Consider the following 26,385-nt stretch of genomic DNA (forward strand, 5'->3'; position numbering starts at 1 on the left):
CCTCCCCGTGACACACGCGGCCGGGCCCGAGCTGAGAGAGGCTTCCCCCGCACCAGGTCAGAGACCTCGCGCCCCAGGAGCTCTGCCAGCGAGCGACCATCATCACCCGGGGAACCGGGGCACATGCATGACAGCAGAGCGCCGGGGCCACGCCAGGGGCTGCTACTCCAGCCTCCCACAGTTAACCAGGCACTGCCACAGACCTGCGCCCCCCCCCACCAGTTAACCAGGTGCTGCCATGGCCCTCCAGCGTCCCCCCATGGTTAACCAGGCACTGCCACAGCCCTGTAGCCCCGCCACGATCAACCAGGCACTGCCACGGCCCTCCGGCCCCCCCACGGTTAACCAGGCACTGCCACGGCCCTGCAGCCCCCCCCCCAGTTAACCAGGTGCTGCCACGGCCCTCCGGCGTCCCTGCGTTAACCAGGCAGGCACTGCGTGGCATCTGAGGCAGGCAGAGGGGAAACTGCACGAGGCAGGGGCCGGCTAGGCCCTTGGCACAGGGTGGCCATGCTCTGGGGTTTCAGTTTTGGCTGCCTTGCCCGCAGCCCGTCCGCACACCGGGTGATGGGCGAGCTTCGTCACCTCCGGCCACCATGGCCGTGCTGTGACTGGTCTCACCTCGGGCCAGAGCCCTCACGCCCGGCCTTGCGACCCCGGCACTGGGAGCCTCAGGGTGCAGCCCGCCCTCCCGAGACGCCAGCTCCTAGCTCCGGCCCTGGGACGAGGCGTTCCGCTCGCCCACACCTCAGGTTCTTCATCTGCAAAATGGGCACAACCACACCCCTGCAAACGGGAGCCGCGGTGATCTGCCCCCTCGTCTGCCTGGGGGCCCAGACCCGAGCCCACAGAGCCCCAGCCCGTCTGGCGTTCCACTCCCCCAACCCAGGGAACAGGGGGACAAGAGCACCCACAGGGGATGCTGGGAGCCCGAGCAAGCTCCCAGCACAATGGCGGGCACAGGTAGTGGCCCTGGGCTCCGGGGGGCTCCCCAACCCCTGGGCCTGTAACTGGAGACCACGCCGCACGGCCTCCCTGAGCCGGTCTCCCCATCGACGCACACCTCCGCCGCAGGCGTGGGATCAGATGAGAGTCTCGGTAGCAGGGTTTGCCAGAAGCCGGGACCCAGCAGCAGCACGGGAAATGGCCGGCAAACATCAGGCCTCTCCCCAAACCCCGGCTACAGCACGGGTGCCGGCGTGGAGGGCCGAGCCCGGCCGCCCGGCCGCTCACCCAGCATGTCGGACGACTCGATCATGTTGGTGTCCAGGTCAGTCCAGTAGAGGCGCTGGTCGGCGTAGTCGATGGTGAGGTCATTGGCACGGCCCACTTTGTCCACCAGCGTCACGCAGTTGGTGCCGTCCATGAAGGCGCGCACGATCCTCGGCTTGCCGCCCCACTCCGTCCAGTAGATGTAGCTGGGAGGCACGGGGGGCGGGCGCAGGGCTGAGTCCACTTCCGGTGCAGGGGCCAGGTGGCCCTCACCAGCTCCCCCGTCAGCCCCCCGCTTCCTGGAGACCCGGCTGAGGCCCTGCTGGGGCTGTCCCCGGGCTCCTCCCTGAGCTCCTGCAGAGGCACCTGCAAGGCAGCTGAACGCCCACCAAGACACAAAAGCAGGCGCTAAAGCATTCACATGCAGGCACTGCCGCAGGGACGGACGCGAACCAGGCTGGGGGAGACCGCGAGCGCCAGGACCAGGCCGGGAGGCACCGCGGCACCGGGATTCGAGCTCAGCCCCACGCCGCCTCCCCCAGCGGCTCCTCCTCCTCCTCCTCTTCCTCCTCCTCCTCCTCGACAGACCCAGAAAGGATCTCGTCCTCGTCCGGAAACTCCTAATTTTTCTTGCAAAAACCTGCCCCTCCGCTGTCGCAAGTCTGCCTTCCGTGCCCATCAGAGTGGCACCACGCAGCGTCTGGGCTGTTCCAGCCCCGTCACGGTCAGGCTACAGGGTGGGTACCAGGAAGAAAACCCAGGCCCCCAGGCCCCAAGAGGGCGCCAGGCCCCTGTGCCTCTCGAGCGGGCCTAGCTGTGGCCCAGCAGCCCCGAGGAGCCCATTCTGAGCAGCCCGGAATCCAAGGACCTCAAGGCCAGCTCTCCTGGGGCAGCCGGGCCTCGTAGTGAGGAACAGAGGCCCGGAGGGAGCCCAAGAGGCACCTGCTGGCCTCACCCCGCTCCACTGCCTACTGACCCCGGGCGGGTCCCCGAGCCTCCGCTGCACATCTGGGCGATCAAGGGCACGGACACCTGCCCCGTGCAGGCTCCCAGGAGGCCCAGGCGACAGTGGCCAGCTTGGTGCCTGGCACAGCAGCTTCCGGCCCCCTGCCAACACTCTGGCCTTGGTGTCCCGCCAGTCCAGGCCACGTGCAAGCTAGTGGCAGCCGGCACAGCTGTCATACTGAGCGCAGACGCCGCCGCACGGGCTGACGGGGGAAAGGTGGGGGCCCGTACCCTTACCCTTTGGTGGGATCCAGGGCCAGCGACCTGGGGTTGTCCAAGTCCCTCCACACCAGGACCTGCCGGAACCGCCCGTCCAGCCGGGCCACTTCTATCCTGTTGGTGCCGGTGTCGGCCCAGTAGAGGTTCCTGCCCATCCAGTCGACAGCCATGCCCTCGGGGTAGTCGAGGCCAAACTCGATCACGTGCTCCACGGAGCTGCCGTTCATGAAGGCGCGGCTGATGGTCTGGGGCGGGGGAGGGGAGGGGCAGGCGTCAGAGGCCCCGGAGCAGCCGGCGACTGCGCTCGGGACCGGCTGGCCAGCACTGGGCGTCCAAGGGTGAGCATTCAACGCGCAGCCCAACAGCACCCTTGTAGGAAAAGCAACCTGGGCGTGGCCACGTGCATCATGCAAACCTCACACAGACATCGCTCTCAAGTCTTCAAGACGTGCAGCTCACACCCGCGATCTCACCGCTGAAACTACCCCAAGGGACCAATAAAATACAAGAGGGGGCCGGCGCTGTGGAGTAGCGGGTTAAGCCACTGCCTGCAGCGCCAGCGTCCCAGCTTGAGCCCCAACTGCTCCACTCTGATTCAGCTCCCTGCTAAGGCAGCTGGAAAAGCAGAAGATGGCCCAAGTGCTGGTTCACTCCCCCATGTGGCTGCAGCAGCCAGAGCTGGGCCAGGCAGAAGCCAGGAGGAGCCTGGAGCTCCATCTGGGTCTCCCGCGTGGGCACGAGGGCACAAGCTCTGGGCCGTCTTCTGCTGCTTCCCCAGGCGCGGTGGCAGGAAGCTGGATGGGAAGTGAAGCAGCCGGGACGTGAACCGGTGCCCACGTGGGAGGCCGGCGCTGCAGGCAGCAGCTTAACCTGCTACATGGCAACACCATCCAGTTTGCCTTTTCAGACTTCTTTATGTATTTGAAAGGTAGGGTTACAAAGAGACAGAGAAAGAGCGAGATTATCTCTATCCCCTGGTTCACTCCCTAAACGGCCACAATGGCTGGGCCAGGCTGAAGCCAGGAGCCTGGAGCTCCACCCAGATCTCCCACGTGGGCCATCATCTGCTGCTTTTCCCAGGCGCATTAGCAGAGAGCTGCATCGGAAGTGGAGCAGCCGGGACTCGAACCAGTACTTGAATGGGATGCCGGCGTCACAGGCAGAAGCTAAACCCGCTACGCCACAACGCGGGCCCTGCACTTGAGCTCTGAATGAAGGGATGCGCCATGCGGACAGGCACTGGGGGCGGGGGGTGGCGGTCACTGTCAGTTAGGCCCCGGGCTACCCCTCAGAAGCCAGGGTGTGTGTGTCCACCGGGTCTGCTTGCCATACCCACCCCTGCTTGTCATCAGCCTGCATCAACTCGCAACAAACCCCACCACTCTCGGCAGTGACAGGCGCCGAGCCCTGGCCGCCCCGCCCACTGCAGGCGCTACCTTCAGGCTGACGTCCGTCCAGTAGATGTGGCTGCTGCACACGTCGAAGTCCAGCGCCGAGGCCTCCTTCACGCCCGTGAGCGGGATGGCCACGTCGTTGGTGTGGGTCTCCAGGGAGATCCTGTGGATGGCGGCCCGGCTGGTGAACACCAGGAAGGCCTCGGGCACAATGCAGGTCTGCAGGTCGCTGAGCAGCTCCAAGCCGATGGGGCAGCCGCACTTGGTGGCGCGGGGCGTGAAGAAGCAGAGGTGGCTGCAGCCGCCGTTCCCGTCCGCGCACGGGTTGGTGCCTGGAAGCGAACGCACGGCCTGCAGGGGAGCGCGGCGAGGGCGCCGGCAGCCGAGGGGACCGGGAGTGGGGAGCCCACGGGAACCAGGGCTCGCCTCCTGGGACCCTTCAGTTCACTGCCACCCCCAGGGACCTCCCAGAGTCAGGGTTTATGGCGCAGCTGCAGGCGCCTCTGGGCTATGGGAGCGGTGACCGGAGCGGCCCTCTCTACAGAGCAGCCTCTGACCTCAGCCTGCAGCCGCGGCACTGCTAAGGTCGGTTTCGCATTGGTGTGAAGTATTTCAGCTAAATAAATAAAGTAATCCTTTCCCAGATCAAGGGAGAGCCGGAGCCAGCCGACGCCTCAGCTCCAGATCACAGCCCCGCCGTCTCAGCCCACTCGGAGCCGCGGGCTTTCACGGCTCTGTTCCGGACATCACTCGGAGCCCCGGGTCTGCAGCGGGCAGGGCTTCGACAGAGACTGCCCCCACGGCCACCCCGACTGCCTCCGGCCAGGCCCTTGCTCAGCCGCCCTCCCCCCACCCCCGCCCCCGGCCCACACTCAGTCACCCCCACTTCCTGGATGCAGCCAGGCGGGGCACTGGACCCACCAGACTACGAGCAACCTGGCAGCAAGACTGGGCTCGCGTTCGTCCACTCCCTGATCTGCCCGCACAGTGCAGGCAGGAGCCAGGCCCCGGGCCCCATGGAGCCGCCGGCCCTGGCCCGGCCCTGCGGCCACGGCGTCCAGTGTAACCTGTGCACCTGCATCCGGATTCCTTTCCAGAGGGAAATCACTGTGTCCAACAAAGACCTCCTGGGCGAGATTTCTGCGGGGCCCAGGCCTGGACACCCTGGACAGCGACCACAGCCTCTGGGAGGTCAGGGCAGACCCGGGGTGACTGCCCAGCTTGGTTGCCTGCTCACTGAGCAGCTGCGCTCCCACCACCCCACCACCACCACCCCGTGACAACAGGGTTGCTTTGGGCACTGAGGGGCTCTGTCAGGGCCTAGCACACACAGGCACTCAACAACACAGCCACAAATACAGCAATGGCGACCAACAACCCTGGGCCACACCACTGACCATGTCCTGTCAACATCCCACCCCCAGCCGCCGTCCTGCCCTCCAGAGCGGCCCCCCACGGCCACGTGGGTCCACACGCGGGTCCCCACCTCCTCCCAGCCAGGGCGGCACAGCCACGGCGTGGGCCCCCGACTCACCGACGACCTTGGCCACGTTCACGGCCTTGAGCCCCATCAGGTCAGGCAGCTGGTCGATGATGACGTCCCGACTGGCCTTGACCTTGTGCACCCGCTCGATGCTGCGCCGCTGCCAGTCCGTCCAGTAGATGAAGTCCCCCAGCAGCGTGAACCCGAAGATGTGCGGCAGCTTATCCTCCAGGAGCGTCCGCCGCTTCGTCCCGTCCACACTGATCACCTGGGGCGGCAGAGACAAGGGCCTGGAGGGCCGAGGCTGCGCCAGCCACAGCCGCGGACCCGAGCTGCCCGGGAGCAGACAGCTGCGACTCCCAGGAGCCTCCGCTGCACCTGCCCCCTGCCGGGTGCTACCGGCTCCAGCCGGACAAACGACATTTCCGGCATGCGACTATCGTCTGGGCCAGGGAGTAGTGACGGGCGCCAGCTCGGGGGCCCGCTCCTACAGCTACCTGGGCGGGGACGCTGTGCTAGCATGGGCAGAATGGACGGACGGGTGTCCTCCTGCTTATCCTTGCTGACCCACGGGTGGCATCTGCCTGCAGTACCGAGGGGTGGGTCTCAGACCAGAGAGCGTTGCACTGAAGGAGTCTGGGATCGATTAGCCATGCCTGCACAGGTGCAGCAGGGGCAGCGCCAGCTCACACCCACCACACAGCTTACAGGACAGGAACAAGTGTCCCCCACGTCCCTGAGCTACGCCTGTCGCTCTCAGACACTTCCCCTCTGTGTACCCTGAGATGCAAAACCTCGATCTTTCCCGACAGAGCGAGATCAGACGCAACCACCATATAAGTGCAAGGGAGAAAATCCCATCATACCACAAATGGCCTCAACCCGAGGCACAGGGACAGACAGCAGGGGCAGGGCCCCGGGATGGGGAATCCTGCTGGGGCCCTGCGACGGGAAGACTGGATTAATTCATGACACGCCGGGCAAAGCCACCGCCTGCAGTGCCAGCATCCCATATGGGCGCCGGTTCAAGTCCTGGCTGCTCCACTTCCGATCCAGCTCTCTGCTGATGGCCTGGGAAAGCAGCAGAAGATGGCCCAAGTGCTTGGGCCCCCGCACCCACACAGGAGACTCCTGCATCCTGACTTTGGATCAACCATTGCAGCCATCTGGGGAGTGAACCAGCAGATGGAAGACCTCTCTCTCTGCCTCTGTCTCTCTGAAACTCTGCCTTTCAAATAAATAAACAAATCTTAAAAAAAAAAAAAAAAAGACACGACACATGGGCTCTCGGCCATCAGGACAGGAGGGAGGAGGGAGGCGGTCAGAGGGAGGACGTGGTCTACGGCAGGCTCCAGCAGGCGCCTAGAGCCAGACTACACCAGGAAAGCCACAGATCCCCTGGTCTGCAGGTGGCAAAACACAGGCCAACTGCGTGCTGAGCTGACAGGCCCCTGGGCCCTGCTGTTGGACAGCACAGGACAAAACTGCTGGTTGGCTGCAGGGGCGGCCAGCGGGGGCTGTCCTGGCCTGCACTTGGGTGAGGCCTTGCAGCCCCACAGAGCCGTTCCTCCACCTGTACCAGGATCAGACCTGCCGCCACTGCTGGGTCACGCAGGGAGTGCAACATGACAGCGAGGCCTGGTCCCCAACGGCAGGCGGTAAGTGCCAGACGCCCCGTGTCGCGGCAGCTCCCACGGTGCAGAGGCTGGGTCGGACCAGACAGCACCCGCAGCTCAGGGATCCGGGTGCACCTACTGCACCCCCCCAGCTCTCCACACCACTGCTGGCTGCTCCGGTGAGCACAGCGTAGCAGGAGACAGAATGAACACGGTTCACGCTGTCGTGTTCTTGCTGGTATCCAGCCCCCACGACGGGAGGGCACCCGACAGGGACACAGAGAGGGAACACCTGAGAAGCTGCGCCCCCTCCCATAAAACCCTCACCGGGAGGGGTCTACTCTGGGTTTCCAGCCAAAGCAGTGCAGGTGGGAGAAGCACAGGTGGTCCGAGAGGCGGGGCTCAAACCAGCCCGGAGCCCCTGGCCCCTCCCTCACGCACAGCACCCAAGGCTGGGGAGGGTCCCCAGCTGCTGTACATGAACTCTATAAAGAAAGTGACCCGGGGCTGGCAGGTAAAGCCCCTCCTGTAGCCTCAGCATCCCATGCGGGTGCCGGTTGGAGTCTCTGCTCCTCTTCCGATCCAGCTCCGTGCTGGTGGCCTGGGAAGGCAGTGGAGATGGCCCAAGTGCTTGGGCCCTGCACTCATGTGGGAGACCCAGAAGAGGCTCCTGGCTCCTGGCTTCATCCTGGCCCAGCCCAGGCCCCTGCAGCCATTCGGGGAGCAAACCAGAGATGGAAAATGAACAAGCTAGTGGAAGATCTCTCTCTCTGTCTCTCTGTAACTTGAGTTTCAAATAAATAAAAGGAGGGGGAGGAGATGACTGGCTCCTCCGGGGCTGGAGGGGCTGTGCCCCAGGGGAGGGGGGAGGGACTGTGCCCCAGGGCAGGGTGGTGGCCCCAGGCTGCAGGGACTCCCGGAGGACCCCGTCCCGTCCTGTGGCAGGCTGGTCACCTCGCTGGCTCCCCATCACAGGGCCCACTGTGGGCAGGATTCAGCGCTCTCAGAGGACCCCGGGCAGGCCGACGCTGAGCGCAGCCAGCACAGAACGGCTCTGCGGATCAGGGACAGCCAGGCGGGCGCTCTCATCAGCAGGTGTCCACCTCCCCCAGGCCAGAGCCTGAGGAGGAGAGACACGGGAACACACTGGTGCTGACCCCAGGAGGACCGAGTCCGGACACCCACCAGGGCGGGAGCCAGGCGTGGGCTCGGGAGGCGACTGCAGGCCGGAGCCGGCACACCTCGGGTGTATGGGATGGAAGTATTTCCAGGGTCAAGGCCACAGCGGTCTCTGGAGCACAGAAGCAGGGGTGGACAGTGCTTCGTGGGCGCCGCGGTGCGGCTGTGGCCGCTGAAACCTGAATCCACTCCCACGCTGTGAGACACCACCCTTCGACTTTTTAAAGATTCATTATTTGAAAGGCAGAGCGAGTGAGTGGCAGAGAGAGGGAGAGATCTTCCACCCGCTGGTTCACTCCCCAGACGGCTGCAGCAGAGACCGGTGCTGGTCCAGGCCGAAGCCAAAGCCCAGAGCTCCAGCCAGGTCTCCCACGTGGGTGGCGGGACCCACGTGCTTTCCCAGGCACGTCAGTGGGGAGCTGGGTCAGAAACAGGGCAGCCAGGGCTTGAACCAGCGCCCTGATGTGAGACGCCAGGGTCTCGAGAGGAGGCTTCCCCCGCCGTGCCACACCACCAGCCCCTACTCTGTGACGCCGACGCAGCCACCAGCAAGTGCACAAACCAGTCCTGCCTCGAGGGGTACCGCAAACCGGCAGGGCCGCATCTGGCCGCAGCCACGGATCTCGGGGCTTGCCGGGAGCTCCTGCGGCCTCACTCTTGAAACAGGAAACCCGACCCAAGCGTGACGTCCAGAAATAATGCAACGGCCCAGCCAGACGCCAGCGGCGCCCGCGTGCCCACTCACAGAGGAGTGAAACGGGCGCTCCGTGACCAGGCCGGAGCACGAGCAGTGGACAGCTGCGGGAGCTTCCGGCCCCGGGAAGGAACCGGGCAGCTCAGCCCCGTCCATGAGGCCACGGCCGAGGCTGGAGGTGACCCAGGCTGGCAGAGGCCAGGGCCAGGGCAAGCTCTGGGTGAAGGGAACTGCTCGGGGCAGGTCATGGGCCTGGTGTCCGCGAGGTCGGGGGGAGCAGAGGGGGCCTGAGCCCGGTCAGAGCCTCCTGAGGGGGACGAGGGATCCCCCACCCTGGTCAGTTTTGCAAACAGCTGTGTCGGGTGGGGGTGGGGCACAGCACGGGAGATGGAGGCCAGTCAGGGGAAGAGAGCTCAGGGCCGGGCCTGGGAGCCCCAGTGGGCACTGGGCAGGAGGCAGGGGGCAGGGTGGGAGGGAGGCAGGGCAGGAGGGTGGGAGGGGGGCAGGGGGGCAGGGTGGAGGGCAGAGCACAGGAGGCCCGCAGGCACCTGAGTCCCAGCAGGCAGGGGGCAGGAGGCAGGGGGGCAGAGTGGGAGGGGGGCCGAGCACAGGAGGACCACAGGCACCTTCAGAGCTGGACCTTCCAACCCCAAGGGCTCCACACTGGGAAACTGACGAATGGCTGTGCCCAGGGGACAAAGCCAACACCACGTGGGGACTCCTAGGTCAGGAGCTGGAAGGGTGGGCGGGGGGCGGCTGTGGAGGAGCAAGGAGTAGACCCCAGCCCACGCCCCAGTGGGTCCGGCCTCGCCCAGGGCTCCAGCCCACAGGTGTCAGAACTGACCTCCAGGGGGTCCCCGCCGTGGGTGGAGGGGATGCCAGGGAGCCCACGCCCCGCCCCCGCCGCTGTCACGGATGATGGCGACAAGCTGGCCATGGAGGGGCTGCCGCCCCGTGGGCGTCCAGGGGGCTGTCAGGGCCTGGCGTGGAGCCCGAGTTCCAGCACGGCTGTCCCAGACCCGGCCAGCAGCAGACTCCCGGGAAGGGCTGCCGGGTCGGCCCCGTGGTCTCTGCTCTGCCACCCACGGGAAACCGCGGCCTCTCCAGACTGCTGCTCTCGTCCCAGTCCATCGGGGCTCGGCCGCAGCCACCCCAGAGCCCTCCCGGGGACGGGCAGAACACCCGGAGCCCAGCGGCCTCTTCCCGGGGACAGCCAGGTTGTCAGCCTGACGGCCCCGTCTCCCAGCGCCTGGCTGTGCTCACAGCTGGGCCTCGCACACACCCCACCGAACAAGACCCGCTCTGCTCGAAGACTGGGGGTCAAACGAGCGCGGGCTGGCACTGGGTCCTGGACCCTCGGACTGCACCGTCTCACTGCTTTTATGGCAACCTCTGGGGAACGCCACCACCACTACAAGCGTGGCCTGTCTCTCTCCTGACCCGGCCCATACCTGCCCGACCATCCCTCCCGCCCTCCTGGAGTCTGACCACATCTGCAGGAAGGCAAACGTGGCTCCGTGCACCTCGGCTGCTCCCACAACCCCATCCCACCCCCAGCAGCCACTGCACCTGGGCTGCCAGCCTGGTGCAAAGGCCCAGCAACAGGTGCCGAGCACCTCCGGGGCACCCCAGGCCCTGGAACTCAGCCTCGCGGGCAACATGCTCAGGTCCCCTGGGAGTGGCCAGCCCCAAGGCAGGCCTCAGGGCGAGAAGGTGTGGGGGGTGGAGGTAGGACCTCCCGGAAGCCTGCATTCAGCAGTCTGGACCCCAGGGCAGCCCACCTGATAGGATGGCCTGAGGGTTTGTCCCAGGACCTGAGTACCTGCTCCCGGGTAGATAAACACGGAGCTGCCCGGCTGGCCGTGCCCACAGCTGTGTCTGGTACAGCCCCACAAGGAAGCCAGCCCTGGACAGGGCCTGACAGCAGCAGGGCCCTTGTCTGGCATCCCCAAAGCGAGTGCCAGCAGAGCCACAGCAGTGGGGTGTGAGAACTCCCATACGATTTCCTCCCCTCTTGGAAACGCAGCAGGTACAAAGGGACATCAAGTACTGAGGTCCAGCGCAGCAGGAGCGACCCTGAGGCCTGCTGCCGTGGACAGAGGACTGGCACAGAAGCCACACAGTCCCGGCCTCACCAGCGTCCAGAACAGGAAAACCCTGGTGACAGAAAGCCGGTGGGGAGGCGAGCGCTAAAGGCGCCATGGGGTTTCCTTTCAGGGTGCTGAGAACGTTCTAGAAGAAGACAACGGTGGCACTTGCACAACGTGCTGAAGGTACTAAAAGCCACTGAACCGCTCACTTAGAAACGGTCGGTTCTAGTACGGTGATGTGAAGCAGCAGGTTAAGCTGTGCCTACAACGCCAGCATCCCACATGAGTGCCAATTTACGTGCCGGCCGCTCCACTTCCCACCCAGCTCCCCGCTGATGCACCCAGGAAAGCAGCAGAAGATGGCCAAGTGCTTGGGGCCCCACCACCCACAAGGGGGACCCGATGGAGCTCCCGGCTCCTGGCTTCGGCCTGGCCCAGCCCTGTCTGCTGTGGCCATCTGGGAAGGGAACCAGCAGGTGCAAGGCCTCTCTCTCTGTCCTTCCCTCTCTCTGTGTAACCTTGCCTTTCACGTAAATAAATCTTAAAAAGAAGATCAATGGTCAGTTTCATGTTATGTTTGCTGCAATATAAAAAAAAAAAAAAAAAAAAACAACCTTGCTTGGGGATAAATGGGCAAGGCCTGTACATTGCTGGCCACGGTCCCTAACTCGCTCCCATGGTTCCTGTGTGGATAGCATGCCCGCAGCAGGCCTGGAAGGGTGAATGTCACCTTCCGGCACCTTCCGGCTCCCCCCAGCAGAGGGATGTCCAGGGGCTCCAGCAATGCTAATTCCCAGGGACTCCAACGGGAAACGGCTGCAGCTGCGGCTCCCTGGGTTTCCGTGGAAGGGGCGTCCACCCAGCCTGCCCCAGCCCGGAGCCCAGTCTCCTGCCACTCAGAAGCAGGGTCTGACACCGTGGCACAGACACACCTGCTCTCAACCCCACGGCCCCCCCAAGCCGCCCAGCTCGGGCCTCCCCGGGAGCCCCAGGAAGCACCCAGGTGACGCAGAGGGTGGGATGGCCACGAGACCACACAGGGATCGTCCGGAAGCCATGGGAGCAGAGGGAGCCACCAGGACAGGGACCCAACCTAACGGCCGTGCCGCTGGCACCAGAGCACCTAGCTGCAGGTGCACGAACAGCAGGTGGCCAAAGGACGGGCACGGCGCGGCCACTTACATCAAGTCATAGCACGCAGCCCAGACCCAGCGCTCCCCGGGGAGGTGCGCGCAGCTAAACACCAGGACACCAGGATGACCGTCCCTGACCCTCGGCAGCAGCCACCAGAGCGGGCGGCGGTCACTGCGGCCTCGTCCGTATCCTTCTTCCCGTCTTAAAACTGCACAGTGGACGCAAAGGCGCTGCTCACGCCGTCTGAACCTTGTGCTTTGCAACACGGGGCAAAAGCGGTGCCACGGGAACCAGGGAGCAGGGGCCCCGACACAGACGGGCAGCACCACGCACCTGCTCTGGCGGCCCCTGGACTGCCGCCCGCCCCCGGCAGCCCCCGCAGCCCGAGAGGCCGGCTCACCTCGATCCTGTCGGTCTTGGCATCTCCCCAGTACAGCTTGCCCTCCTGCAGGTCCAGGGCCAGGCCGTTGGGCCACCCGAGGGAGGTGTTGACCAGCACGTGCCGCTCCTGCCCGTCCAGGTTGGCGCACTCGATCTTGGGGTTCTCCCCCCAGTCTGTCCAGTACATGAGGCTGCAGGGGAAGTGACACCATGGCAGTGTCCGTCCGCCCGGTCTCTGCCGCGTTCCCAGGGCTGAGCGTGGGGCCCGCCCCGCCACCGGAGTACGCGGGAGCCGTCGGAGGCATGCCCAGACGGGGGGCAGACCCGGTGCCGAGCCGGGTTGCTCAGGCCCTGGGCTCCTCTCCTGCCCACAGCTCAGGGCCTGGGGCAGCCGCACGTCTGGGGGCAGGAAGCACAGTGGAAGCTTCTGCAAACCCTGAGGGCCCCGTGGGGAAAGGACGGGCCTGCTCCCCGCCTGCACCCCGGCCCCAGCCACCAGCACAGGCCCAGCACGCAGAGACTCAAGTCCACGGGCACCCGGGCCAGGTCACCGTGCCCACAGACCCGGCACGCGTGTGGCACCTGCTGGGTGCTCTGCAGGTGGCAGCCGTGGCCACCGCCCTCCCGTCTGCCTTCAGCTTCTCTGGGCCCCTCCGGCTCCGGTCTCGGCCTCTCGAGGGCAGGCTGTCCACTCCCTGCCCCCCGACCCCAGCCCTGCCTCTCCTCCCTCAGGTTCTGCCTGGTGTGTGCTCTGGCTCCTCTGCCCCCAGGAAGGTCCCCCGAGCCACTGGGGTCTCCATTCCCACGGGACCTTAACACGCACAGCTGGAGCCGGTCTGCACAACCCCTACCTTGCCTCTTGGCTGTGCGACCCTGGGCAAGTCCCTCAGCCTCTCCGGGCTGCAACCGTACACTGGTGCCCACCCTGGCCAGCGGCAGGTGCCGCAGCCATGCCCACTGTCCACACGATGGCCCAGACACAGCCCAGGTGGACGACTCCATGCTGAGGCCCAGGGGAGAACCGCCGGCTGCTGTCCCCTCGGCTTCCTACACACGGACCCAGCAGCCCGTGCCGGCGCTGGTCAGAGATGCAAGTCCTCAGGCCCCACCCCGGCCTGGAGCAGTCTGCGCTCCCCACGCCCTGCGCCAGCCACGCGGCCGAGACGCCCCCCACCCGACCCGGCCGCCTCACCCCATCACCGGGTGCAGCACGATGGCGCGCGGCTCGTCCAGGTCCTCCGACACCAGGACCTTGCGCGAGGTGCCATTGAGGCGGGTCACCTCGATGCGGTCGGTGCCCGTGTCGGTCCAGTAGAGGTTCCGGGCCACCCAGTCCACCGCGATGCCGTCGGGGTCGTTGATCTCGGTGTTGACCAGCGTCTGCGCCCCCGACCCGTCCAGGTAGGCCCGGCGGATAGCGCGCACCTCGTCGTCCGTCCAGTACACGTAGCCCTCCAGCGGGTCGTAGTCGATGGCGATGGCGTGCCGGATGTCGTCCACCTGCAACACGATGTCGGTGAAGTCCGGCGTGTCCAGCGAGATCCTGCGCAGGTCCGTGCGCCGAGCCAGCAGAAGCACCTCCTCCGCCCCTGTGGGGAGACGCCGGAAGTGGGGTGAGGGGCACGGGCAGCCTGAGGAGGGCAGGGTGGGGGCGGGGCCTCAGGAGGGCCGGGCAGGGCTGGGGCGGGGCCTGAGGTGGACGGGGCGGGCAGAGCTGCGTGGAGGCGGGGCCTGAGGTGGGCCAGGCAGGGAGGTGCTGAGTTGGGCAGGGCCTGAGGTAGGATGGGCAGGGGAGCTTAGGTAGGCGGGGACGGGTGGGGAAGGGGCGGGGCCTGAGGCGGGCCGAGTTGGGGTGGGGCCTGAGGAGGGCCAGGCTGAGGTCTGGGGTAGACAGGGCGGGGCCTGGGCAGGGCTGAGGGTGGGGCCAGAGGTGGGCGGGGCCTGAGGTGGGCTGGGCAGGGCTGGGTGGGGCCAGGGGTGGGCGGGGCAGGGCTGGGGGGGGCAGAGGTGGGCGGGGCCTGAGGTAGGCCAGGCCAGGTGGCTCAGCCAGGAGTCCAGAGGCTTCAGGAACCCGCATCAAGGTCTCCCCGTGGCCGCCAGGTCACTCTCCCAAAGGAACCGAGGCCCGGGGAGCTTAAGGAACCGGTTGAGGGCCACCCAGCCAGGTTCTCTGGTCAGGCCCCTGCTAGGCCGTCCCTGAGCCGCAGCCTGAGTCGTGCTGGGCACTGGGGCCAGTTCCACTTGCACCCCACTTCCCCGAGCCCCCTGCAGCTCACTCTCCCCAGGCGGCTCAAAGGCCACTTCTACCCAGAGCAGCCTGGGCGCCCCCCCCCCCAGGACTGCAGGGGGCGAGGTACCCATCACCAGACTCCCAGACAGGTAAATTAACCTCTGTGTCCAGAGGCACAGATGTACGTGGACAGCAGCATGGAGGTGTCCCAGCTCCAAGGCCCCAAGACGGAGTGAGGGCTTGGGGACACTCTGAGCCACACTGGACACTGGAGCTGGGTGACGGCCCAGCTAAGCAAGGCAGGGACAGGAAGGGCCTCCTGGGCCACTCTGTGCCCTGGCCCCAGCCTCCGCCTGGGTCCCCGCGGCCCACCGTGACCTCCAGCCTCCGCCTGGGCCCCCTCGGCCCACCGTGACCTCCAGCCTCCGCCTGGGCCCCCTCGGCCCACCGTGACCTCCAGCCTCCGCCTGGGTCCCCGCGGCCCACCGTGACCTCCAGCCTCCGCCTGGGTCCCCACCGTGGCCTCCAAAAGCTGCCCTTGACTGAGAATGGGCCAGGAAAACCTTGTGACAGCCCCCAGGACCTCAGATCTGGTTTCTCAACAGCACCACGATGGACAAAGGGAGCCCCATGGGGGGTGCAGAACCACGCCAAGGGTCTCTGCTGCAGCCGGGGCAAAGCCTGCAGCTGCTGCTCTCCAAAGCCCCGGCCCCAGCCAAGGGCAGGACAGGCCAGCCCTCGGGGTACATCTGTGCCAGGGCCCCAAGGAAGTCCCCTCAGCTCCGTCCCTGCCCCCGCGTGACTCAGAAAGGGACCGAGAGCACATGGTCAGTACCAGGGAGCCAAGCCCAGGCGGGCAGCTGGCACCCCAGGGAGGGGGCTCGTTCTGGCCCTGAGGCCTCAAGACCCCCTGATGACGATGACCCATAGCCCAGCCAAGTCTGGCTGGGAGGGGGTCTTGATCTCTGAGCTTAGCGTTGGGGGCGGGGCCCCAGGAGTCTTTTCTGAAGCCCTGTGCCCCACCCCCCCACCCCACGCAGAGTGTTCTAGGCTCTGCCCAGTCCTTGCTGTCGGGAGTCACCGGGACTTCCGGCAGAAGTGGCACGAGAAGCCGCGCGCGGACCTGGGGACCCGGGGTGCCCCAGCCCTGACACACAGCTGGGGGGGGGCACTGTCCACTCTTTGTTCCAGCGCTGTCTGCTCAGAAGGACCACAGAGCAGAGGCCAGGGCCACACCACTTCCAGCACCGGGGCTGAGGTCAGAGCCGGCCTGGCGCCTCCCTCACACCCCAGCACCCAGCCCGGGCCCGTGGCCAGCTACTGGTCCCCTCGGTACCTAGCCAAGCTTCGGTCTTCAGACAAGAGGTGACCCCAGGAAGCCCCTGGTGGCTTCTGGCCACCAACAGCCTGGGGATCTGAAGAGTGGTCCCAGGGTCCCCGAGCCAGCAGGGACCCTCCGGACTCTGCTCCAAGCCCTTGGGCTCATAACCCGATTCCTCCACTAGAGGGCGCACACGTGCTAGCAACGACTTCCTGAGCCCAGGGCAGGGAAACTGAGGCAGGCAGGTGGGAAAGTGAGGCGGCGGGCGACTCCTGAAATCCAGATCCAAGCCTAGCTGGGGGCAGTCAGCTCTGACTGGGTGCGGTGGGGAGGCCCCATTTAAACAGAGAATCCCGCCCCTTCCCTTGGGCTCCGCCCCCAAACGTCCAGCTGGTCTCTGACCTGTCCTCCAAAGCCCAGGGCACGCCTCCCCCTGCCAGGGCACCGTCCCCTTGGCTCTCCCCAGCCCCCAGCTGGGACACAATGCCCACAGCAGGCACCAGGGAGAATTCAGGGCTGACGTCCAGGCCCTGCCCCTGCTGTGTGACCCTGGCAGGTCCCGGGCCCTCTCTGAGCCTGCTTCCCCACCTACAGTGAAGGATCAGCCATCCCAAATAGCACCCGGGTCCTCGCTCCGGCTGATCACTGAACAGCAGGGAAGCAGCCACCAGGAAGTGGGAGCGGCACTCGCGGGAGCCCGCAGGGAGGGCCCAGAAGCGCCCGGGCCTTGCGTGTGTCACTTCCCGCCCGGCCTCGAGTGGGCGCAAACACCAGTCCCCGACAGAAGCTGAGGCCCAGGCTCACAACGTGCCGTGATCAGGAGCTTCGTCCAGGTCCCCCACATGGGTGCAGGCCCAAGCCCTTGGGCCATCTTCCAGTGCTTTCCCAGGTGCATTGGCAGGGAGCTGGATGATAAGCTGGGCAGCTGGGACTCCAAGCGGTGCCCTTATGGGATGCCACTGGTGTAGGAAGCAGCTTAATCCACCAGGCCATAATGTTGGACCCAAATAAATCGATCTTAAAAATATAAAAAAAAAAATCCTGGAGCGTAGTGCATAGCAGGTGGGGCTGCCACCTCCAACACCAGCCCCACAGGGGCACCATTTTGAGTCCTGGTGCTCCGCTTCCAATCCGGCTCCCTGCTAATGGCCTGGAGTGCTCGGGGCCCTGCCACCCAAGTGGGAGACCTGAGTGAAGCTCCTGGCTCCTGGCCATCTGGGGAAGGAACCCGCGGATGGAAGAGCTCGGTCCCTCTCTCTGTAACCCTGACTTTCAAATACATAATAAATCTTTATAAAACAGTGACGGGGCTGGCACTGTGGGATAGCAGGCTAAGCCTCCACCTGGGGGCCGGCATCCCATATGGGCGCTGGTTCACGTCCCAGCTGCTCCTCTTCCAGTCCAGCTCTCTGCTGTGCCTGGGAGTGCAGTGGACGATGGCCCAAGTGCTTGGGCCCCTGCACCCGTATGGGAGACCAGGAGAAGCACCTGGCTCCTGGCTTCGGATCAGCCCAACTCCAGCTGGCCATTTGGGAGTGAACCAGCGGATGGAAAACCTTTCTCTGTCACTCTAACTCTACCTCTCAAATAAATAACATTTTTAAATAATAACAACAGCAGGAGAAAGAATGAGTAGGCTGAAGAAGCCACCTGCCCTGGCTACCGTGGCCAGCACAGGGTGACCCAGGCACCGGCAGGAAGCCCTGCTGGGGGCGCCCACCTCACAGGAACGTTCGGGCGCCGTGGTTAACACCCTGCACCTCCCAGCTTCACTACAAACAAGAGAAGTCCTCATCCCAGGCATGGAGCCGCCATGCCCACAGAGGAGGCTCCTCGGCCCCCACAGTGGGCCTTGCCACCCCAGCGGACACAGTGGACACCCCAACCCTCCCACCACGAGCCAAGGGCCACTCCACGGCCACAGCAGCCCCGGGAAGGCCTTGGGCCCCCTCCTCGCCGGCTCCCACTGCGGCTTTTTCAGCACAGAGCTAGGAGGTGGAGGGGCCGCCTCTCTCTGCCTCCAGCTGGAGGATCTGTTTCTTGGCTGGCCCCTCGGGAGACAGTGTGGCCGCCGGCCATCTCTCAGGCCTGAAGCTGCACAGGCAGAGCCCAGGCACACCGCAGGCTGTCATCAGCCCTGACCTCTGTGCCCCGAGCCGGCGGGCAGCCAGGTTATTTTTGTTTGCTAGCAATTGATTAAATTCCCCTGCTGCCCCTTGGGGAGAGCGGTTGGACAAATGCGGAGACCGCAGTCCGGCACCCCGGCCCGGGAAACCACACTGAATGACCACAGGGTCGCAAGGCACAGAGGAAGTGGCCGGGACGGGTGCCGGCCCTGTTTGCGACCTGAGGCCCAAGCAGCTGTCCACCCACTGGCCTGCCCGGGGCCTCCCAGCGAGCACTGGGGAAAGCGGTAGCCCACCGGGAGCGCCCAGCAGCCCCCAGCCAAGTGACCTGCAGCCTGGGCTCTGAGTGTGCTCAGCTGTGAGATGGGGCAGTCACTCCTCCGCCCAGGGGCCTGGGGTGACCAGACCGGGCAACATCAGGGGCAGCGCAGGACCCACGGCAGGCCGGCCCCCAGAGCTGCTAGCCTCCACCGCTGGCCTCTGCCTCCTCCTACCCCACCACAGCCCTCAGGCTGACCGCCAGGGAGCTGCTCCCCACAGGCAGGACAGCCCAGTGGTCAGCACACCGGCTCCTGCGGCAAAGTCCCGTTTCCTTACTGAGCGACCTTGATCCAGCAGTTTGGCCTCCACTTCCCCCCCAGAGGATCCCATGACAAGGCCCCGCCCTGTGGCGTCACACAAGCACCTGGGGAGCCCTCTTAGGAGACAGAGAGGACGGGGGCCGGCGCGGGGGTGGAGCGGGCAAAGCCGCCCTCTGCAGGGCCGGCATCCCGTATGGGTGCCAATTCACGTCCCAGCTGCTCCGCTTCCGATCCAGCTCCCTGGTAACGTGCCCGGGAAAGCCGTGGAAGGTAACCCAAGTCACGCTCGGGCCCCTGCACCCATGTGGGAGACCCAGACGCAGCTCCTGGCTCCCGGCTTCCACCCAGCCTAGGCCATTTGGGGAGTAAACCAGCAGATGGGAGATATTTCTCTTTCTCTCTCCCCTCCAACCCTGACTTTCATGTAAATAAATAAATCTAAAAGAAAAAAAAAAAGACAACATACTTGGCCTTGGTGGGCAAATTACAGGAGCTGGAATTCAGAGTGGTCCTGGCGGTGGGGGGAGGGGCCTATCAGGAACGCAGCTCCACTCTTTGAAAAGCCAGCACCAGGGGTCAGAGGTTACACACTTCAACCCTGCAGGTGTCTCACATCTGAGTGCTGGATCTGCTTCCGACCCAGCTCTCTGCTGTGGCCTGGGAAAGCAGTGGAAGATGGCCCAAGTCCTTGGGCCCCTGCACCCACGTGGGAGACCCGAAGGAAGCTCCTGGCTCCTCGCTTTGGACGGGCCCAGAGCTGGCTGTCACAGGCATTTGGGGAGTGAACTGGAGGATGGACAATCTCTGCCTGTCTTTCCCTCTGTCCTCTGCCTTTCAAATAAGTATTTTTTGTTTTAAAAAGCCAGCACTGGGGGCCGGCGCCGCAGCTCACTAGGCTAATCCTCCGCCTAGCGGCACCGGCACACCGGGTTCTAGTCCCGGTTGGGGCGCCGGATTCTGTCCCGGTTGCCCCTCTTCCAGGCCAGCTCTCTGCTGTGGCCAGGGAGTACAGTGGAGGATGGCCCAAGTGCTTGGGCCCTGCACCCCATGGGAGACCAGGAAAAGCACCTGGCTCCTGGCTCCTGCCATCGGATCAGCGCGGTGCGCCGGCCGCAGCGCGCCAGCCATGGCGGCCATTGGAGGGTGAACCAACGGCAAAGGAAGACCTTTCTCTCTGTCTCTCTCTCTCACTGTCCACTCTGCCTGTCAAAAAAAAAAAAAAAAAAAAAGCCAGCACTGGGGCCGGCACTGTGGCGTAGCAGGTAAAGCCACCACCTATAGTGCCGGTGTCCCATATGGGCACCAGTTCCAGTCCCGGCTGCTCTACTTCCGATCCAGCTCTCTGCTATGGCCTGGGAAAGCAGTAGAAGATGGCTCAAGTCCTTGGGCCCCTGCACCTGTGTGGGAGACCCGGAAGAAACTCCTGGCTCCTGGCTTTAGGTTGGCACAGCTCTGGCTGTTGCGGCCAATTGGGGAGTGAATGATGGAAGACCTCTCTCTCTCTGCCTCTACTTCTCTCTCTGTGTAACTCTCACTTTCAAATAAGTTAAAAAAAAAAAAAAAGCCAACACTGGGTGCCTTTCACAGCCTTGGTACACAGTAGGTGTTCAATAAAGGCACTAATGGTTTTATATTTCTGTTAGTGCACTGTTCCTACAGCCCCTGCAGCTGAGTGGTTATGACCGGGCGCCCGACCACGTTCTCCTGTGCCCGCAGAACCGTGCAAGAGCCGCCCCAGGAAGGGTGCAGTGGGGGCTAGGAGGGGTGGCCCCTGGGGCTGGACGCCCAGGCCCAGGCCCCAGCCCCTTCTGCGCCCTTCTTCCACGGTCCTGAGCTCACCCCTGTGTACCTCGGGGTCCCCCGTGAAGCAGCCAGCCCTGGACGCCCCTCACCTAGCCGCCGTGAGTGGGACAGAGGACAGGGCTTGTGGCTCGGCGGCGGCGGCAGAAGCTGGGCCGGGCCACATGGAGGAAGTGGCTCTCTTTAGAGTCATCAGCCGGTCGAGGGCACAGCCTCACTCGGGTGTGGGCACTTGACCGTGGCCGAGGCCCCTTCGGAGACAACCGTGTCCAATGCTCGCCGGTGGACGAGGCCGGCAACCCCTTACTTTAGAGCCACACAGCGCAGGCAGAGGCCAGAACGCAGATCAGGGCCCCAGGCAGGGGCCGGGGGGGTGTCAGGGGAAGCCCCTCTTCATCAAAGAGAGCCCCTGCTCCATCGAGGACCACGGGAGCTGGGCGCCCGTCACCAGACACTCCCGACGGCAGCCGACCCGCAAGGCAGCAAGAAGGTCGGGGCCGGCGCCGTGGTGTGGCGGGTAAAGCCGCCACCAGCAACGCCTGCATCCCACACGAGCGCTGGTTCAAGTCCCGGCTACTCCACTTCCCATCCAGCTCCCTGCTGATGGCCTGGGAAAGCAGTGGACGATGCCCCAAGTGCCTGGGCCCCTGCACCCACGTGGGAGACCAGGACGCAGCCCCTGGCTTCAGCCTGGCTTAGCCTGGCAGCTGCAGGGCAACTAGGGATGAACCAGCGGATGGGAGATCTCTTTCCCTCTGTCATTCTTTCAAATAAAATAAATCTTTAAAAAAAGACAGACAGACAAGACAAGACAAGACAAGAAAAGAAAGCAAAGCAAAGCAAAGCAAAGCAAGTGAGGAAGCCACAATCCCTCCAGCTCTGCAGTGGAGTGGGAGCTGACCTGCCACCCCTCCACCCCTCCCAGATGGGCTGGGGAGGAGCCCAGCAGAGGCTCCCTGGGTCAGCGAGGCACAGGAGGGGCTCCGGGCAGCAGCGGGCCCCACGTCACCAAGGGCCGGGGCTACAGAGCAGCCAGCCACACATCCCACGGAAACAGGTGAGGGCAGTAGAAGCCACGGGGCAGCCTTCGGTCTGTCTCTGAAGACAAGCTGGCAGCCAGCATGTCCCAGGTGGACGTCTGGGGCCCAGAGACAGCGAATCCCCAGCACTGCCCCCAGGGGACAAGCGCTGGGACAGGGAGGGCAGGCTCTGGAAGCCAAGACGGGGCCCAGCGAGGGTGTGTGGGCAGCCTGGGGGCCCGGAGCCTGCGAGCCCAGAACCTGACCCCGAAGACACGAGGGAGCCGTGTGAGCCTTGCAGGCGGTAGCGGTTGGGGCGCTGGGCAGGCCTGCAGGGGGTGACCACAGCCCACTGCAGAGCCCCCAGGCCCGGAAGACAGCCCTGTCCTGAATATGGGGTCCCTCTCTTCTGCCACTGGCTTTCAACATCAGCATTCAGGTGAAGACACAGCATGGCCCAGGCTGTGTGGCTCCGGCTCCATGCTGTTCCGGAACAGGCACAGTGCTGCCCCCCGGGGGTGGGGGGTGGCGTTGCAAAGGGCTCCAGGGCATTTTCTGGGGGGGGCAGGAGCGATTGTGTCTGGACTGTGGTCACACAGACGCACACGACAGCTCATCAACATGCACACCTAAGCTGCGTGCATTTTACCGTCTGCACCACGGCTTGAAAACGCGGCGAGGGAGCGCAGGGGCGGAGCGCTCAATGCTCCCGCCATTCCAAATCCCCAGTCCCTGGCTCAGGACAGCAGCCGCCTTCTGCCGGCAAAGTCAACGCCAACCACACAGCGTCTCCGCAGGCTCCTCCTTCCTCCCCTTTGACCTACTTCCCTGATAAGGGACAGGGACTCCAGGAACAAACACACTGTTATTAGGCCCGGGCCGCCCAGGCCGCCCAGACAGCCTCGGCTAATCCACTCGGACAGACGGACGGACGTGAGGGGCTGGGGCCCAGGGCCCAGCTGTCGCCTGCCTGTCAGCCCCCACCCCGGCCACGTCCCCAGGTCCTTTGTCCCCGGCCTCTGCTGAAAGCACGCCTCGGTGCTGTGCAGGGGGTTCCGTAAATCCCACGCCTGCACCCTCCCGGCCACGGTCTGGATGCAGCCCGGGGCCCAGAGACCCACAGAGTCACCTGCCCCGGTCACTGGCTGCCCTGAGCCCCCACCCTGAGGAGGCCGTGGGTGACAAAGGCAGAGCGACACGGACCGTGGCGGAGAGGTGGCGCAGGGTTTGGGGGCGGCAGAGGTGACTCCCAAACGAGGCCCCGCTACTGCTGTTTGTAGCCCAATCCGTATAACTGGAAAAACATGGGGGGGACCGGAGCCAGCTGCCACCCTCAGTCCACAGAGGCCGGGGGGCTCCGCCTGCCCACTCTTCCCAGGGACCAGATCCACCTGCAGAGACCCACGCCACAGCCACCTGCTGTCCCCGGGCCCCTGGCAGAGCAGGGCAAGAGGGGCCACCTCAGGACGGGCTGGGGATCGAAGACACAGAGGCCCCTGAGCCAGCGGTCACCCCCTCTGCACACACACACACAGAGGCCCCTGAGCCAGCGGTCACCCCTGCCACACACACACACACACACACACACACAGGCCCTGAGCCAGCGGTCATCCCTGCCACACACACACACACACACACACACAGGCCCTGAGCCAGCGGTCACCCCTGCCACACACACACACACACACACACACACAGGCCATGAGCCAGCGGTCACCCCTGCCACACACACATACACACACACACACACACACACAGAGGCCCTGAGCCAGCGGTCACCCCTGCCACACACACACACACACACACACACACAGAGGCCCTGAGCCAGCGGTCACCCCTGCCACACAAACACAGACACACACACATAGAGGCCCTGAGCCAGCGGTCACCCCTGCCACACACACACACACACACACACACACACACAGAGGCCCTGAGCCAGCGGTCACCCCCTCTGCACACACACACATACAGGCCCTGAGCCAGTGGTCACCCCTGCCACACACACACACACACACACACAGGCCCTGAGCCAGCGGTCATCCCTGCCACACACACACACACACACACAGAGGCCCCTGAGCCAGTGGTCACCCCTGCCACACACACACACACACACACACACAGAGGCCCTGAGCCAGCAGTCACCCCTGCCACACACACACACACACACACACACACACACACACACACAGAGGCCCTGAGCCAGCGGTCACCCCCTCTGCACACACACAGGCCCTGAGCCAGTGGTCACCCCTGCCACACACACACACACACACACACACACACACACACAGAGGCCCTGAGCCAGCGGTCACCCCCTCTGCACACACACACACACACACACACACAGCCCTTAGCCAACGGTCACTCCCTCTGCATACACACGCACACACACACACAGGGCTGTGGGACCCAGCGCACCTGAGCCAGAGGGTGTTGTCATGGGAGGCATCGTCTGCACTGCCCCCCCAGGCCTCTCATGTCACCCCGCAACCACGCACAGGGGCCACTCTGCCACCCGCACCACCTGTGGGGAGGCTGGGGGAGGCAGCTCAGGGATCCAGCAGCAACCCGCCCCTGCCCCTAGGAGCACCCACTCCTCGGTTCACAGGGGCCCTGGCAAGGCTTCCAACTCAGCCGCTTCCTTGGGGAAGACCCCGCCTCCCTGTGCTGGGCTGGACTACATTTGTCAAAACCAGGAAAAAACAGGATTCACGACAAAAACGTCTCCGTGCCTGACTCCACAAAGCACTAAAGCTCAGACCGTCGTAGGGGGCCAGGAATGGGCTCTTGCTGCTCCTGGGGCTCCACCCCCCGCCCCTGGGGGCCTGGGCAGTGCAGGCCCACCCCCCCTCTCCCAGGACTCTGGGGTGAGCCAAGGAGCCTGCAACTGTCCTCAGAGTCCCAGGGATTCTGACACAGCCACACCCCTGTCTCCCAGCCAGGCTCTTTGTCCCCAAGGAGCAGGAAGCCACACACCCAAAGCCCCCAGGCCAGACCCAGTCCTCCCCCCACCCACCAGCGCCTCTGCACAGCACCTGCCCTGGCATCTACACCTGATTCCAAACGTTCAGGAGGAAAATTGTTCTCTTGGCATCAAATCAGAAGCCTGCCTGGCTCCCCGTTCAAGGTCAAAGTCAAGTTCAAAGTCAAGCACAGCCCCTATCCACCCAGCAGCCCCCCCTTCCCACAGACAACCCCACTTCACAGATGAGGCCGGGTCCCTCGCCCAGGATCACGAAGCCAGCGCGTGGATGGAAGGCTCGGAGGCAGGCCATGGCTGGAAGCCGTCGCTCTGGCCCCACACGGCCGTGTTCTGCACGGAGCACGCCGCAGCCTCTGCCCTGACCACGGCCCCCGGAAGCCACAGGGCGTCCCCAGCACAGCCTCTGTCTCTGTGACCTGCGGGTGCTTCCTGGGAGTCTCTGCCGCCCTCACCCTGTGGCCTGGGGCTTCACCCCCGGAACCCTGCCACTCACCATCCCACAGCCAAGAGAGTTCCCTAGGCCTCCTCTGCCTGCCCCTGAATTCCACCCCCACCGCCCACCTGGGAAGACCGGGGCACCTGCAACCTGCCGTCAGCCCGGCTCCCTTCCGGCCAGCTCTGACACCCCTGCTACTGGGGTGCCCCACGCCGAGGCTGCTGCCCACCGGGACCTCGGTGACGGGATTTGGCCCCTCCCCTGCCTGGCGTCACCAGCTCCCAGATCCCGGCGGTTTTCACAGGCAACCCACTGCGTGTCATGGGCAGCAAAGTACACATCCAGGGATGTTAAGTTGCCACCTACAATACAGCACCCATGTGGGAGCGCCAGTTCCAGTCCTGGCTGCTCCGCTTCTGATCCAGCTTCCTACTAACACTCCTGGGAAAGCACTGGAAGATGCCCAAGCGCTTGGGTTCCTCCACCCACTGAGAGACCAGGGGGCAGCAATGGACCCACACCTGCATCCAGCCAGGCCCTCTGTCTCCCAGGGCAGACATCACCAATTGATCCAACCCAGGATGCAGGCAGGCAGGCATCACCAATCGATGGTGCCAGCAGATTCCAGATTCGGGTTCCAGTAACTCCAGGACCAGAACTCGAGCCAGCTCTCATCACCCACGACTCCAGGACAGTGAGACACACAACCACACATGCAAACACGTATCCAACATGACAATACACATTAACACACAAGAGCACGCAGCCACATGTGAGAACACACAGCCATACACGCAAGTGCACGCCACATGCAGGAACACGCATCCACATGTGGGAACACACGGCCATACACACCGAGTGCACGCCACATGCAGGAACACGCATCCACATGTGGGAACACACGGGATAACAGGAACATGTGGGGCGTGAAGAGACCAGCTCTGGAGGCCCCTGACTTCTCAAATACACGAGGTGGGCCAGGCTACACTGTGGGGGCCCATGCAAATGGAAACACAGGCTCCTCGTTTAATAACTAAGAATTCAGCTCAGCACACAGGGCAGGACACGGAACCTGGAGCCCGTGTGACCGCGCCGGCCGCCCTCGGGGAGTCGGTCCTCGCCGACGGGCTGCTGCCTCAGGAGCCCTGGCAGGAAGGTCCCCCAGAGCCCCGGACTCCGGGACAGCGCTTCACCCTGCCCAGGGGCCGCCCCGCGTTCCCACCCGGGAAGCCCCTGCCGTGCCCTGAGTGGGGTCCCGGCCTCCACAGACCGGACACCGGCCCCGACATCGCCTACGGACCTGCTCGCTGCACAGGCCCTGAGCTGGCCCGGAGGCCGCAGCAGCTGCGCGGGGCCTGGAGCCTCCCCGGCCAGGCTGTGTTCCAATGCCTGTGACTTCCGGGGCGGCAAGGACAGCGGGAGAAGGCGCCGGCGTGCATGGAACTCCAGCCGTGCAGCCGAAGGAAGCCCCGCTCG

At 64.9% G+C, this 26,385-nt stretch overlaps 1 protein-coding gene across 1 annotated transcript in view; it reads right to left on the minus strand.

The window, feature by feature from the left end:
• The window catches only part of LRP5 (LDL receptor related protein 5), a 94,281-nt gene that overhangs the window by 24,987 nt on the left and 42,909 nt on the right, over positions 1-26,385 (minus strand). Inside the window, exons 6-11 of the mRNA XM_051827847.3 lie at positions 13,600-13,996; positions 12,427-12,598; positions 5,365-5,581; positions 3,873-4,162; positions 2,455-2,681; positions 1,234-1,418 (exon numbers count right to left, since the gene is read on the minus strand). Of these exons, the coding sequence (XP_051683807.1) occupies positions 1,234-1,418; positions 2,455-2,681; positions 3,873-4,162; positions 5,365-5,581; positions 12,427-12,598; positions 13,600-13,996 (1,488 nt within the window). The remainder of the gene's footprint in view (positions 1-1,233; positions 1,419-2,454; positions 2,682-3,872; positions 4,163-5,364; positions 5,582-12,426; positions 12,599-13,599; positions 13,997-26,385) is intronic.

The sequence above is a fragment of the Oryctolagus cuniculus genome, chromosome 1, assembly GCF_051225735.1.
Source record: "Oryctolagus cuniculus isolate XC-2025 breed Fujian yellow rabbit chromosome 1, ASM5122573v1, whole genome shotgun sequence".
NCBI lineage: Eukaryota > Metazoa > Chordata > Mammalia > Lagomorpha > Leporidae > Oryctolagus > Oryctolagus cuniculus.